We start from the raw sequence: 16,565 nt of genomic DNA, 5'->3' as shown, positions 1-16,565 counted from the left end.
GAGGAGAGGCTGCGGGATTTGGGCTTATTTAGTTTACAGAAGAGAAGGCTGAGGGGTGATGTAATAGCAGCCTTCAACTTCCTGAAGGGGAGCTCTAAAGAGGAGGGTGAGAAACTGTTCTCAGTGGTGTCAGACGGCAGAACAAGGAACAATGGTCTGAAGTTACAGAAGGAGAGGAGTAGGTTGGATATTAGGAAAAACTAGTTCACCAGGAGGTTGGTGAAGCACTGGAATGCATTGCCTAGAGTGGTGGTGGATTCTCCATCCCTAGAGGTTTTTAAGGCCCAGCTTGACAAGGTCCTGGCTGGGATGACTTAGTTGAGGTTGATCCTGCTTGAAGCAAGGGGCTGGACTAGATAACCTCCTGATGTCACTTCCAGCCCTATAATTCTATGAACATTTCGAAATCCTCCCACTAAATCTAGTCCCAGACCCTCCAACAAGCTGCTGCCGATCAGGCTGGTTCAGGTGGAAGGTGGACTGTACTCTGAGCTTTAATGTCTACCCTGCTTGTGCTAGTGCAGCCCTGTGAGGCTGCAGCTTGAGCTGACAAATTCAGGTGTATGCTTCTGTGCTCACAAAAGCTGTGCAGAGACAGGCTCCAGGCAGGAATTCAGGATGTGATGTGTACAAGGGGAATAGGCTTCAGAGCCGAGTTCCAGCTTGAGCCACAATTTGCAAGCACTGTCTGCACAGCCGTTGTAAAGGTTGAAGTGCAGGTCCAAGTCAGATGAGCCAGCTCAGGCCCTGCTGCCACTGGCTGCACAGACACACCCTGAGTCATCACCTTTGCTCTACTAACTGACTCAAACTCTCATGCTGGAGCCTGGCCTTCCTCCTGCACCAGAACTGAAACATTTGCCAAGACCATAAACTAGCCAAGTGAGGGTGTATGCACGTAACGTTATTGCAGTGGGGCAAGATGAAAGATTCCCAGCCAACATTCCCCCAGCAGGGACAGCAACACCTGTCTGAGTGGAGAGAGCAGGCACCGTGATTCTGGAGTCTATGAGGCATAGTGCACAACTCCAAAAGGGGAGAGGGAAGGCCAGGGAATTTGAGTGGGGAGCAGCGCCCTTCACCTTTTAACCAAACTCTACAGAAACACATGTCTGGGAGATGTTTGGCTGCAGAGCACAGCTCTCCAGCTGGTGCACATCAGACTTGCATGGGATCCATGAAATACAGTCACACCTTGGAGTTACAAACACCTCAAGAGTGGAGGTGGTTTGTAGCTCTGAATAAAATGTTATGCTTGTTCTTTCCAAAGTTTGCAACTGAACATGGACTTAACACAGCTTTAAAACTTTACCATGTGGAAGAAAAAGGTTACTTTTAATCATCTTACTTTAAACAAAACAACTAAAAACATTTCCTTTCTTTCCTTTCCTTGTCAAATGTTTCAAAAAGATTTCTTTTTAGTAGCTTGCATTTAAAAGTACTCTACTGGTGCATGTGCACGCATGCACACTCCGCCTAAATGTGTACCTCCAGTTCCAAAGGAGGGGTTGTGGCTAACGGGTCAGTTCATGACTCCCACATTCCTAACTCTGAGGCGTGACCATAAGAAAGAATTACCATTTCACAGCCTGGCTTCTTACCAGCTTTTACAGGAAATTGAGGGCCCTGCAGATAACAGCAATTTGATTTGTCCTACCGTCAGCTAGCATGGAGGATAAAGAGGCTGCCTAGTGCAGCCAGTTTGCACACACCTAATCCTCAGCAGAACACAGAGACAGCTCTGCATGGGCTGAACACTGATTACTGAAAGTGTTCTTCCAAACTGTTGGCCTTTTGTTTCATTTCAAACCATGTCTGATTTATTTACTTTAAAGCAGTGTATAGATCTGCCCATTTGATTCCTTGTCACATCCAGAGCTTGCTTCAGAGCTCAAAACACTTTTTTTTTTTTGTTTTAAATCATATGCTCTGTACTACAGAACTGCTTTAACTTATCACACAGCTTAGGTGACCCCATCACAAACTCCAAGCGCTGTGAAATTTGAGACTCTTAAAGCAACCAACACCTTTCTGGCTGCAAATTAGAGGGCAGACTGCTAAAAAATATAATACACTACACCGGACATTGGCAAGTTGCAGCTCTGGAGCCTCATGCAGCTCTTTAAGGAGCCACTTGCAGGTCTGGACTCCGCCGCCACTGACTCCTCTTGCAGTGCCTTGCCCCCGCTGAAATAACCAAAGTCAACTTAACAGCTGGCAGGAGGGATCCGGCTGTTACATCAGTTCCACTGAGTTCCATTATTTCACTGGAGGAAGGGAAGGGAGCCACCCACGAGGCAGGTGAGGGAAGTGAGTTGGGGGAGAAGCAACTGAGCCTGCCCCAGACGGAGCCCTAGAGCTGTGCAGCTGCACTGAAGAGGAAGAGGTGGACCAGCACAGCTTCTCCCCCCATGGGGCTGGCACTTCCTCCTGGGCAGCATGGTGCCCCCTCTCCTCCTTACTCCACAGCCCCTCCCTCTTTCTCCTGGCAGCTGCGAGAGCCTGGAGCCATGTCCCAGTGCAAGCTCAGCTACCCCAGGACGCTTGGCTAGTAGGGCACCGGTGCCACTGGGTGGGGGGCGGCTGGAAAGTTGCAAGCACTTTCTGGCCAGAGCAGTCGGGGGGAGGAGGGCAGGGAGACCCAGAGCATGTGCAGGGGGAGAGCAGCAGGTGGGAGAGGAAGATCTGGGTTCAGGGGTCAGGTTAAGCCTGGGGATGGGGGGGCAGTTTGGGGCTGAAAAAGGTTAAACCTGGGAATGAGGGGCAGTTTGGGGTTGAGAGAGGTTAAACTTGGGGTGGGGAGATTGTTTGTGGCTCAGAGTGGCTAAGCCTGAGAGTGGCACTGCAGGATGTGGGGGGTAAATCTTGGGCGTGGGGGGTAAATCTTGGGCATGAGGGGGCAGATTTGGGGGCTGAGGTAGGTAAAGCCTGGAGATGGGGATAAACTTTCTAACTCGTACAAATCACTGTGTGCACACTGTTCTTAAAATAGGAGTGACAAAAGGTATGCTTTGACATTATTTATTAAGGACTGTGTTGTATTCACATGCATTGTAGCTCTTGAAGTGTTGATTTTGTAACTGAATTTGAAAAAATGGTTCTTCTCACTATTTTGGTTGCAGACCTGTGCACTACACAGAGGCCAAGAGAAATGTGCAGTTGTACTCTCCTGCATACACATGCAGACATGTTCATCCAGCCACCAAATTAACTCTTTGTCTACACTATTGCAAAAAGTCAACCAAGGTACCCAACTCCAACTATGCAAACAACATAGCTGGAATCAATATACCTTAGATCAAGTTACCAATGGGGACTGATGGGGGGAGCTTTCCCGTTGACTCACTTTACTCTTGTCGGGAGGTAGTAGACAGGAGTCAGAGCAACCTGCAGTCCATTTTGCAGGTCTTCACTAGACCTGCTAAACCGACTCCCAGAGGATGGATTTCAGAGCATTGATTCTGGCTGTAGTGTAGAGTAGCCCAGATTCTTGAGCACAAAGCTGAAAGAAAAATGTCCTTGTAGTTGGGTTCTGTGTTTTCAATACAGCAGCTGGAATGAAACACTAGAAGCAAACAGATTAGGAAATATACTGAAAAATGGAGTCCCGTTCCAGTCTCTGGCCTTCCTCCTGACGCCAAACAGCAGGAGGCCACTATCTCAGAGTTTCCATCTCCAAGGAAAACCTGAAGCAAAAATCTTATTCAGTGCAAAAGCACTGGTAATGCAGTTTTCCATTTGAACATTTACATGTACAATAGCTAAAGGTCCTCCACTGATGATAACTGCACCTATGTTGTTACAAGTTATTCACCTCATGCATGGTAGTGTTCAGTATATAACATAAGCAAGGGTGCAATCTAGCTTCTAAGAGAGCAACAGCAGGACCTTCAATGAGTGAAAAGACAGCAAATTCAAAACTGTCTAAGTACCTTTTCTGTTTGATGGTGGAACTCACTGACACAATATGTCTATGAGGCTAAGAAATTAGCAAGTGTCAAAGCATAAAAGGACATTTTAAATAATATCCAAAGTCAAAGGTTACTGCTAACAAAATTTTTGGAGAAGAAATTAAACTTCTTGCTTCAGGGTTTAATTCAATTTTGAATGATTAGGCAGAGGTCTCCATGGATAGCAAACTGTCCCTGGGCATAAGGAAGAGCCTTGTATGACAACTCAAGCCAGTCTTTGACCTGTTCTAGTCCTGTGCATATTGTAAGCCTGAGGCTGGAGTTCTGAAGCATAGGGGTCAATGATCCCTTTTACCTTTCCCAAACAATCTGTGGGAATCTTATTGGCTCAGCTCTCAGATTATAAATATTTCTGACTCCAGCTACCATGGAAACTTACTCTTCAGCTCATGGAAAATTTTGTAATTGCAAGCCCTTGCTTCTGGATGGTTCTGGGCACTTGAAGTGCCCTGTCTCCTTGCATGTGTACAGAGAGACAGACACAGAAACCCATTTATTTCTCAATGACTGCTTCTCTGTGTCTAACCATATAAAATATGGTGCACAAGAGGCATGTGGGTTACATGAGCAGGCAAGTCTTAGACTGTTATTAGTTCTCTTGTTTTGCTGGAGGTAGGAATGACAGAGGATGGGGGAGTTGAGTAACAAGGCAGAAGTAAAACATGCAACCAGAAAGGAGATGATAGGAAGAAGGGACAACATTCTTCATAGGGCAGCCTCTGGTATTGATTATAAGGAATATTTTCTCCATTGGGAGCAATTCATATTGAGAAATTGACTAGGGCTGAAAAGCAGGAAAACTTGTCTCTCATCAAGTCTATGAATAAAAACAAGGAGGAAGGCGATGAGAGGTGGTAGTTTTAAAGTCTGAAAAATACTCTAAGTCACCTAGAAAATTCTTGTCTCATTTTCAACAGACTTAGATAAGTAGGAACTCAAGCTCCTGTCCCTTAGGCCATGTCTCCACTACCAACTTGGGCCAAGATAAGTCATGTCAGCATCAGGCTGGCATAGTTAGTATGTTGCTCGTGTCTCCATACTTGGCTCCTTGCATGTGCTCACCAGGAGTGCTTGTATCAATGCAGAGTGTGGTGCTCCCCAGGTACACATCCAAATTGCAGCTCATCACTGTCCTGGGCACTGTCTTGGGAATTTCTGGCCATGCATGGTGCAGCAGGAACAAATTGCACAGGAGAAAGGGGTCAAGTTCCCATTATTCAGCTGTCTCTATCCCATAACGTCATCCATATCCCATAATTTTCATGTCTTCTTTAAAAAAATATGCAAACCCACATGATGTCCCTTGCTGTCCACCTTCTCCGACAGAAGTTCTCTACCTGCACAGCTTTCCACTGTTCTCATGAGCACTATGAACACATGTGATCCTCCAACATCTGCAACTCTGCAAGAATCAAATCAGTGGGGTATATGCCAATTCCTTGGAAGACAGATTGTTGTGGGACATAACAGAAAACAACTCAGGAGCATCAATGACATTCACATAGCATCAGCAGATGGTGGGGCACCATTTCTGACACTGGATTGCTAGGATTGCATCACAATGCAGGGTTGAGATGACAAGCAGTGCCTGCAGAATTTTCAGATCTGAAAGGCCACATTCCTTGCTCCGTGTACTGAACTTGCCCCAGCCCTCCACCACATGGACACCAGAATGAGAACTGCATTAACAGCAGTGAGCAGCAATTGCGTTATGGAAATTTGCAATGCTAGACTGCTCCCAGACAATGACAAATCATTGTGGAATGGGAAAAATTTCTGCAAAGGTCATGGTTGTGCAGCTGTTCAGGGACATTAATCATCTCCTGTGACTATGACTCTTGGCAACAGGCAAGCCATAATGGATGGATCTACAGCAGTGGAGTTCTTGAGCTGTCATGGAGTGATAGATGGCATCGCTCTCTTTCCACCAGTTCACTTTCTACAGGGTATATCAACAGAAAGCATTTTTTCTGTGATTATATCAACACCTCTGATACTTCACTGACATTAGGGATGGCTGGTCTGAGAACGTGCATAATGCTTACATCTTCAAGTACCCAGGACTGTTGAATAGTAACAGAGAGATAGCCGTGCTAGTCTATATACTATCAAATAAAAAAAGCAGTCCAGTATCACTTTAAAGGCTAACAAAATAATTTATTAGGTGATGAGCTTTCCTGGGACAGACCCACTTCTTCAGATCATAGCCATACCAGAACAGACTCAATACTGAAGGCCCAGAGAACCAAAAATAGTAATCGAGGTTGACAAATCAGAAAAAATAGATTTGTCAACCTGGATTACTATTTTTCGTTCTCTGGGCCTTAAATATTGAGTCTGTTCTGGTATGGCTATGATCTGAAGAAGTGGGTCTGTCCCAGGAAAGCTCATCACCTAATAAATTATTTTGTTAGCCTTTAATGTGCTACTGGACTGCTTTTTTGTTTTGACAGGACTGTTGAGTAATCTAGAAGCAGGTCCTCTGTTGTCCTAACTGGCAGATTAACACTGGTGATGTTGAAATGCCAGTAGTGATCCTAAAAGACCCACCCTCTCTGTTCCATTCTTGTCTAACGAAACCAGCCACCTTAGCAGTGCCAAGTGCAACATGGTAGACTGAAGGGTTGCTGGTGGTGTTTGTTCACAAGATTGGATTTCTGGGGAAAAAATCTCATTGATTACCTGCAAAAGGAGAAAGAGCAAAGACTGAGCAGCTGTCTGCAGAATTTGAACAGCCGGATACAAGAGCTATTAGAAAAAGTCAATGTGGAGCTGAATGACTGAGGGAGGCTCTGAAAGAGCACTTAACAAGTACATCAGAGAACAGGAAACCCCCAAGTTACGCAGGAGTTGCGTTCCTGCAATCCCCACGTAACTCAAATTTTTGCACAAGTTGTTGGGGGAGACAGAAACCAGACTGCTACCTGGTTCCTGGCTCCCCTGGGCTTGCAGTAGCCAGGAAACTGACTAGCCCACCAAGGCTGGTCAGTTTCCTGGCTCCCAAAGTGGTGGGGAGCCAGGAACCAGGGGGCAGCCTCGTTTCTATGTCCCCAACGCTTGTGGGACCTGGGAAACTGACCAGCTATGTGCTGACCAGTTTCCCAGGTCCCCCAAGTGGCAGGGAAATGGGAACCAAGCAACAGCCTGATTCCCAGCTCCCTACTACTTGCAGGTCCCGGGAAACTGACCAGCTCACGGCTCATCAGTTTCCCAGTTTCTGCCAGTACATGAGCTGGTAAATTTCCGAGGGTAAGTGGAGGGGAGCTGGGAACCAGGCAGCAGCCTGGCTTCTGCCTCCCCTCCCCTTGCAGGGCCAGGAAAAAGACAAGGGCAGCAGCCTTGGTCAGTTTCCTGGCTCCAGCCAGTGGAGGAGAGCCAGGTACCAGGGCAGCCTGGCTTCCCTCCCCTTGTAGATCCAGGAAGCTGACCAGCGCTGCTGCCCTGGTCAGTTTTCCAGCTCTGTAAGCAGAGGCTGCCCCTTGTGGGACTGGGAAACTGACCAGCCCACCATGGCTGGTCAGTTTCCTGGGTGCTTCTCCCTGCCTTCCCCCAGCTGCAGCAGCTTCACCCTGACAGCAACGCTGGTGGGGGAAGACAGGGAGGAGGGGCTCTTAGTTGCAGGCAGCTAGGCAGGCTGACAGCTACAAATCAGTTTCAAGTTTGCTTGACTCATGTTAAAGCCAGTTATGCACAACTTGAAGACACATATTTTGAGGGTTTACTGTAATGTGTTGTGGTGTACTGTGTGCTGCGTGCCCTGCTATTTAGGGGAGCATCAGGAATAGCGCGGTGCATGGCAAACAAATGAATATGAAATTGTCAGTGTACCTATTAATGCATTGCTTGCTGTCCACCTGTGACTATATTTATAACACTGTCAGTGACCCTTTGAGTTGAGTCACACTGACCAATAACGCAAAAAAGCAGTCATGTGGCACTTTAAAGACTAACAGCATAATTTATTAGGTGATGAGCTTTCATTGGACAGACCCACTTCTTCAGATCTACAGAACAGAGTCTGTTCTGGTAGGGCTGTAGATCTGAAGAAGTAGGTCTATCCCAGGAAAGCGCATCAGCTAATACATTATTTTGATAGTTTTTAAAAGTGCTACATGACTGCATTTTTGTTTTGATAGAATACAGACTAACACAGCTATCTCTCTGTTACTGACCAATAACAAGTAGTGGTTGTTTGCAGGACCACCAGGCACTTCTCAGACAATGTTGTAAACTAAAAAAGGCATATTAATTTGAAAATAATGGAATTCTATTGACTAGCAAAATAAGCGCAAAGCAAAACCTGTGCCATTTTAAAGTGAGTTTATTAAATAATTACTGGAAGAGAAATTAAGGGTAACAAAGATTAATGTCCATTTTATAAACATCTCTGACTCTCACAGGCCATCATAAGGAAAGCTGTGGGCGTCCTTAATGTCTCCTGGCGTGGAGTGATCGGGAGAGGGACCTGAGGCCACATGGAATGTCGAGGGAGAGTGTAGGCAGGTGCTGCAGTGGACATCACCTATGAACTGTGAAGGGAGGTGAGCCTGTGACTGTCAGACCTGTAGGTCAGCAGGAGTCTGTGCCTGCTGCCAATGAAACCTTGTTATGGCCTGCTCTATCTCCCTGTCCTCTTCCTGATGGGAACCCCCAGTCTTTTCCTTCCTGCTTCAGGCTGCCTGTAGAGTTCACCAGAGTTCAGACCCTCCACTAATGGTTGAATGCAGCTCTGATGTGCAGCAGCTCACTGAGTGGGTCACCCCAAATCCCTTGCTTTCTCCTCCTGGGGCATAGATGCTCTGCAAAGTGGGTGGGTGGGTGGAACCTTTCACGGGCATGACTGCAGCAACTACAGATAAAAACATGCAGAGTTACTGGTGCCCATGTAGTCACAACAGAAATGGAAAGTTGAGGTTCACAACTCCTTTCCTTTGTTCCCCTAACATTTTAAACAAGACTTACATATTGGCATTGCTGCTTTAGCATGCATTTGCACTGTACACTCCCAGCACCAGCCATGTTGAGTACAGCCTGCCAAGGCAAAGGAAATGGGTAGGGAACTCTTCAATTATATGGAACTATGGGCTCGTAATGCTGGGACTGTTCTCGACAGGTGGGTTTGATTATAGCTGCCCTCTCACTTCTGAGGGTGACAGTGACAGAGAGCACAGCAGCTGCTGGTATCCAAAAGCCACCTGAGCCTATATGTTGCTAGTCATTTTAGTGCAGTAATGCCTGTTGTTACCACCGGTGGGCATGGAGAAGTGTGCTACCGTGAAGGAAGGAACCAGGCAGTCCTCCCTAGAAATCCTCAAGAGATGACTGCAGTGTTACTATGCTTGAAATGTTTCAGGAGTACTCAAGAGACATGAAGAATCCATGGCTGTATCCTGTTACTCTGGGGCACCATCAGTACATCACTGCAATGGGAAACATGTACTCCTACAACATTCCTTCCCCTATGTCTGACCCATGCTCAAATGCTGGGATAGATTAGACTGCAGAGGAGTCTCAGACAGGCTTGTCTCACAGAATTGTTGGACCCCTGGTCGCATGGCTCCATCCTGCTCCTCTACTTCTTCCTTGTCCTTGTGACTTTTGGCAGAGGTCTGTGTTGAGCGCTCCTCAGAACACACAGTGGTAGGAGGGCTGGTGGTGGGGTCTCTGCTAAGGATGGTAGACAGCTTTTTGGTATGGCTGTTATGGGCTCTTAGCCTTTGTGCAGCCTTTTTGTACCCCTCTCCTGCATCTCCCAAGCAGTCTGCCCGGTGATGCCCACATTTCTACAGCTGCTCCATAGCTCTGCCTGCATGGTCTCTGCTCTCCACAAGCGCAAGCAATCACCTAGCTCCAGTCTTCTCCATGCCAGAGTGCATGTGGAACTTAGCAGCAGCAGCAGTGCAGGCAGCTGCCCTAGACTCTAGGGCAAGGTGAGAGGGAGGCCAAGAGAGGAAGGGGTGTGACCAAGGCCAGTAAGCTCTCAGCGCTGCCCGCACTGCAGTGCTGCTCCTCACCCCCTGTTGTGTGCAGCCAAAACCATGCTGCTATGGATTGCAAAGGGCCCCTTTGAAACACTGAGCCTGGAGGCAACTGCCCCCTTGGTGGGCCTGATCTCCAGGTGTCAGCTGGGCAATTGTACACCAGAGTGGAAGGCTGCTAGGTGAGCTCGCCAAGGTGGGAAATCAGGAAATGGCATTTGAAATATGTGTGAGATTTTCAGGGAGTATGGAAGGTTCCACCGTGCATGAACCCTGGACAGTGCAGTCACAGTTGTGACCTGAGCAGTCAACGTCAGGCACTGTGGAACAGCTGCCGGAGGACTCTCAGAGTTAATATACTTAGCACAGCATCTGCACTCACATTGCGTTGACGAGGGGTCAACGCCTCTCAGGGAGATGGTGTTACTGTGTCAGCATAATAGAGCACTAACACTGGTGGGAGACAAATTCAAGGGTGGACACATGCACAACAAAGACACCCTCACTTTGTAGTACAGACCAGGCTTTCCTTGAACCTCTTCCTCGACTGACCCAAAACAATCAGTTTAATTCACTGACTACAGCTGTAATAAACCATTTGTTGTAAAGTTGAATCATATCTGGTGAGAGACGTTTAATATCTAAAATATTTACAGTTGTTTTGTTTAATATAAGTAAGGTTTATATTCCGTCCCATGTGTATAATTAAACCTAAGTCACCATCCTAATGCATCTGGATCCAAATCATGAGACAAAAAGTGAATTACCCATAAATAAGCAATATCTCAGTCACTGTCTCTAATGCATTAAAATTCACAATTTTGTAAATTTTTAAGTTTACAATTTTGTAAATTTTTAAAGTTTACAAATCTGAAACTATTAAGCTACATAATTGCTCAAATAACTGTATATGCTTATATTGGATAGCCCTTGAAAGCAAAAAGATATCTGAAAACTAGGATAAAGGCTCTATTTAGGTGTAAATCATCATGTTTAAAAGTCATATCAGCTCATGAGAATGCACCTTTCTTTACAAAGTAACTGAAGTAGAAATGGAAATTCGGTTAACATAGGCGGTTTAAAATTGAGGGATTTCACTCAGTATATCCTGTCTGGAAAACGTGACCCCCTGGGGTATTCACATCAAAAGAGGCAAGATAAAGAACTCCAACCTGCCACTTTTCAAACCTCATGCGATTTTTGGTGCCTTACTTGTGGTTTCTCAATAGCTGGGGTTAGCTACACTTGTTTGGCCCTGGCATGCAATGAGCAGCAGTGAGGGAATGGCTAGTTTGTAACTTGTGCAGTCACTGATCTACCCACAGTCCTGGGTTTTTTACCCTTGGTCTCACCCAAGGACACACTTAATAGGTCAGTACATTCAGTGCCATCATGAGATGACTGGGCAGGCAACAGATGGGCAGCTAGAGAGGGTGGGTAGGACCAAACAAACCAAGGTTTGGAAGCTCATCAATTTCTTGGAAATACCCACTGGGAAGAGCCGGGGGGGCCCTGATCTCACCAACTGCCACAAGGGAGGAAAACATGTGAGAAACCTGAACAAATGTATCAGGAAAACCACTGAGGGGAGCATATGCCAGAGAGCTCCTAGGAAGGCCATGGGAAGATAGGTACATGGACAGAGATGAGGGACCTCCAAGGGCTGTAGCTGTTCTGAGGTTTGACAACATCTCCAACATGCCAGGCTGCTCCCCGCACCCAGAGAACAATGTGGAAGGGTTGGAAGCTGTGGGATCACAAGGGAGGGGAACCACACCATATGAACTGTGAACTCAGGAGTGGGGAGAGGCAGGAGGCAGGGCTCAAGGCAGCAAGAGTATCTGTCCAGGTCACTTACAGCACAGTTGTTCCCAATGGGATACCAGCTAATCTGCCTTTGGCAGGCAATTCTGACCAGATGAGATGGAGCAGAAACTGCACAATCTCCCTCCCCTGAGGTATCTGGATCCAGATGAATTTGCAGTGTGCCTGAAAGATCCCTCTCCTCCTCCACCCTGTGCACCTCCCAACCAACCCAGGGTGAAAAGCAAGTGCCTATTAACCAAGGATAACTAATCATTGCTGTGCCAAGCTGATGACCACAAAGAGCTCCCCTCACACTGACATGCTGCAACTGCCCTGTATGGAATGTTACAGGGCTGCACACTTTGGGTTTCATCAACGCCACTCTTGACTCCAGGATTGTTCAAAGACTTTCACCCCACATAAGTGTCCTGGCACTCTTTACTCCTTCCTGGTAGCAAGCATAGCCATGTCATCTTAGGGGGTTCTGGTACCCCAGCTCTCAGTGCTTTCCTCATTCTCCTCTAGCTGGTCCAAGTCTCCGTGCCTTTGGCTTCTCAGTCCTGTCCAGTCCCAGTCTCCTTCACTTTCTGAACCTCAACTGCCAGAACTGCCTTCCCACTCACTCTCCCCCAACTTTGGAAAGGCTTCTTGTCCCAGTCTACTCCGCTGCAGATCCAGCGCTTACCCCCTCTTCATGTGAAACAAGCAGCTGCTTCTCCATGCTGCTGGGGCCCAGCAAGGGTCACAGAGAGCACAGGTGAGGTAGTCTCTGTGCTCTCAGCTGCAGAGGCTGGACCTACCCCTCACACAGCTGCAACTGCAGTGAAAGTCCTGTTCGTTTGGGGCCCAGTGGTGACAGGATCTTCCAGAAATGTCACTACTCAAATCAAATAAGTCCCTATTGAGCATATGCAAATTGGAATTTTTTTTCAGCGGCTTGTAATTTAGATAACTGTGGGTAAATTTTCATTGGGGTGGCAAATGACACATTCCTGGTACAAAGGTCAACAGCCAGGCAACTTTAAATTCTGTGCTCCAAAGCATGGTGGCACCAGGGTTCCTAGCCTCTTTCTTGGAAATAGATATACCTTTTTTTTTCTCTTCCAAAACCTTCAGCCAAAGGCAGACACCAGGCATGGAAAATTACAACCAAAAGGTTAACACTGGCAAAGTTATAAGCAACTGAAAACAGAGTCTTACAATGAGAATTGTTAGGCAATCTTAACAGGTGGGTCTAGTCTGAAAACATTTGTGTTCCTAGACTGAACAACACTGGCGTGCAGGTTCTACTAACAAATGGCTCTCACAGCCACTAATTTGCAGTGTCTGCGGTTTAGCTGCAGAGGCTGGGGGACCATGCACATGTAGCCTTCACATTCTGCCTCTCATTACCTTCCTCCTCTGTGTTTTGTTTCCTCTTTTTCCTGGATTTGGAGTTCTTCTTATTTTTCACATCCAGAAGTTCCTTAATCCTCTGGGCAACTGAAAATCCAAAAAGCGTGGTTATGTGAGTGACCTCAGAACAGACCAAACACACTCTGCCTTCTTCACCTTACAGTATGCACCCGCTGACCCAGCATAGACAGCTAAGAACAAAGGACAGAATGACAACTAAATTGCCCTACAAACACCAGCTAAAGCAACCTGCCCATGTGCTGCATTAGGGGGCAGCCTGGCCTCATGCTGTCAGGAAGGGTGCTTGGAGAGCTGAAGGCTATAGCTGAGGAGATGGGGAAGAGGAGAATAAAATCTATTTAAAGTGCAAGAGACCCTGAGAACTTTTAGTCAGTCAGCCTGGTACCAATCAACTCCAGATGGGCCTGGCTGGAAGCTCAGAGTAAGTCACTAGAATCCACTGAGCACCAAGGATACTGCAGGGAGGCTCCAGATTTCCACATCTCCTTCTACTGCTGTTAGCAAGACTGAGCATGTAATTCCACTGGCCCTGCAGCGCCAATCTGGCATGTGAGAGGCATAAAGTTCTGCTTGAGCCAATTTACAAAGCTTCCTGGTTTGTTTCTGCCCCTGAATTTCTGCTTGGGTGGAAACTCAGAGCATGAGAGGCAACACTAGTATTTAATGTTCCACCTAGGAGAGCATCTATGGGGGAGAAAATACTTAAGACAAGGTTGCAGTTCCCATTCCATTTGACTCTACCCCACTTACACAGATAATTCTCTATGGGATTGCAAGCTCCAACAAGGATTAAAGGTCTAGAAAACGTGACCCATAAGGGAAGACTGAAAAAAATCAGGTTTGTTTAGTCTGAAGAAGAGAGAGAAGAGGGCACATAACAGTTTTCAGACAGCTAAAATGTAGTTCTGAAGAGAGTGGGGTGAATTGTTTCTGTTACCCTCTGAGGACAGGCTGAGAAGCAATGGGCTTAAAATGCAGCAAAGGAGACTTAGGATGGACATTAGGAAAATCTTCCTAACTCTCATGGTGGTGAAGCACTGGAATAAGCTGCCTGGGGAGATTGCAGAATCTCCATTACTGGAGATTTTTAAGAGCCGATTAGACAGACACCTGTCAGAGATGGCCTAGTTTAGTGTTTCTTAAACTCTGTTCCACAGAACATTGGTGTTCCATGAGCAACTTGCAGGTGTGCTGCAAGAATCTGACACTTTTTTGATATCACATACTGATTATATATATTTTTTGTTATTAAAACCCAGATACAATGTTACTTTGTTACTATGATACCCGATTAAATTACTTCATTATGTTTTTGCTGTATATGTTGCTGTTTGTTTTTCGGTCCGACAACAATTTTTTTGAAGAAAACTTTCATAGATATTCTGCATAAAAAATATTATTGTCTGGTGTTCCACAGTCTCAAAAAGTCTAAGAAACACTAGTCCTACCATGAATGCAGGGGACTGGACTTGGCAATCTCATAAAGGTCCCACTAGCCCTGATTTATGATTCTAATGCTTGGTCTCAGACCACAGGTGAATCACTGGGAAGGTCAGAGTAACTTTCCTGCAGCCATGTTTGTGTTAGGTGAGTGCAGGAGAATACACTTTACGTCCTACATCTAATCCACAGGAAATATTTGCCTACACCTGAAGTTTGAAATCCTGTGATCTGTGCTCACTGACTATCCCAGGCTAGCACCACAGTGTACCTGTGTTTTTCAGGGGATGGGTGTGTGCATGGCTGAGAAAGGCAATAGGCAAAAACTCAGGCTGTCACAGCAGCATCAACTGCCCACCCAAGACCTGACCACCAGTGCCTTCAGCATGTGCAGGGATTCTGCTGGGAGCAAGTTCTACACATGCCCTAGGCCAGGGATCTCCCACTGCAAATTTGGAGCACACCTCAGATGTTCAGCAGATTGCAAACTTTCCCTAACCCAACACAAGGCGAGTCCAGCAGGGACTGAGCACTGGCCACTTCCTCCCCTGACAGCCTTGCTCAGCACTGAAGTGTTCCGTCAGGGGAAGCTGTCTGAGTAAGGAGCCCACTCATGAGAGGGCCACTAACTCCAGTGGCTGCAGCAGCTGGTCAGTGCCTCTTTAGATCTGGCTCTGAGGCCCCAGCACCAGCACATGCCTTTAACCTCATCATACAGTCTATTACTACTGGGTGCTGTTTTTAGGAGGCTTGGTCAGCAACTCCATTGCCTTCGAACAGTCAATGCCAGCGTACTTTGTTCTCACATTACAACTTCAGTTTTTGTTCACCCCCATTTCAGTTTCATCCAGGTGCACATGCCCCCCACTTATAACCCTAACCCTCTCATCCTCAGAGCCCTGGGGAGAAGTGCAGTTTTGTGAGCGAGGCACAGGGGTGTGAGCCAGAACTCCACATGCTGCCTGGCACTAGCCCTCTGCCTTGCACAAGTCACAGCTTCAGGTTCTCTGCCAGAAGAACAGCCCTGGGAGAAACGATTCCAGTGCTTCGTGTGCGTTAGTTCTGACTGGGAGAAGCAGTGCTCTGCAGCACTGTAAATAGTTTCATTGTTAGCACTCAGCAGTTTTGGCTGTGGCACAGTCTGTGTCTTTCCAAGTCTATCACTGAATGTGTGAGATGCCAAGGTACAGACAGAGCCAGATGCAGGAGACTTGCTGGGCAAAGGGCCTCTGCTTATCACACACTTAGGCCTGCTAACAAAACCCTTTGTCTTGCCAAGGCTGGCCTCAAGGCAGCGCACAATGCAGCTACCTCCCAGTGGGCCCATGACTACCTCAACCACCCTGTTTCCCATGGCTGTAACAGTCAGAGAGCCCCTTGTTAGACTGGATCTTTAACTGACATATGCCAGCTACAGTGGTGTGTATTCATTTAAGATGTGCTAACACCTCATGCTACACTTGGCATTTTGCTGTAATGCTAAAAGTCCCTATAACAGGTCTGAAGCAGAGTGCTGTGCTGGACTCTCAACAAAGGAAGTGGGTCCAGTAAAACATTTCACCTCCCCCACGTTGTCTTGCTAATATCCTGGGTCCTGCAGCTATTTGTTTAGTCAGACACAAGCTAGAATCACTAGAAGAAGGCCTGACAGCAGCTGTACCACATGATGGAGGGACTTGCTTCTTTCTTCTCTTCACAGAATGCCATTACCTTGGCACTGGAAACCCAAGAAACACCCATTGACCTGTGACTGCCTGAGAAGTGTTTACTGCACAGGACGAGCAGTTCCTGGGAATGGCACAACCCTAATCCTACTGGCATAACTATAGCTTCAAGCCTCCCTGGAGTCTAAACATAACAACTTACCAACATTACTAATCAGGCTTCCCACCTCCATCAGTTCTTGCCAGTCCTCCTGCACAACGTGCTTAATTATAATATCCTCCTAGACCCT

General features: G+C 46.8%; 1 protein-coding gene across 4 annotated transcripts in view; it reads right to left on the bottom strand.

Moving 5' to 3' along the window:
* LOC142022025 (rho GTPase-activating protein 39-like) overlaps window positions 1–16,565 on the bottom strand; it is a 119,996-nt gene that overhangs the window by 19,838 nt on the left and 83,593 nt on the right. For all 4 annotated transcript variants that reach the window (XM_075011430.1, XM_075011432.1, XM_075011433.1 and 1 more), the window contains one exon: window positions 13,148–13,237. In XM_075011430.1, the coding sequence (XP_074867531.1) occupies window positions 13,148–13,237 (90 nt within the window). The remainder of the gene's footprint in view (window positions 1–13,147; window positions 13,238–16,565) is intronic.

This window comes from Carettochelys insculpta, chromosome 17 (assembly GCF_033958435.1).
Source record: "Carettochelys insculpta isolate YL-2023 chromosome 17, ASM3395843v1, whole genome shotgun sequence".
NCBI classification, from domain to species: domain Eukaryota; kingdom Metazoa; phylum Chordata; order Testudines; family Carettochelyidae; genus Carettochelys; species Carettochelys insculpta.
The sequence above is the reverse complement of the archived record's forward strand: the minus strand, read 5'-3'. Positions and strand labels throughout refer to the sequence as shown.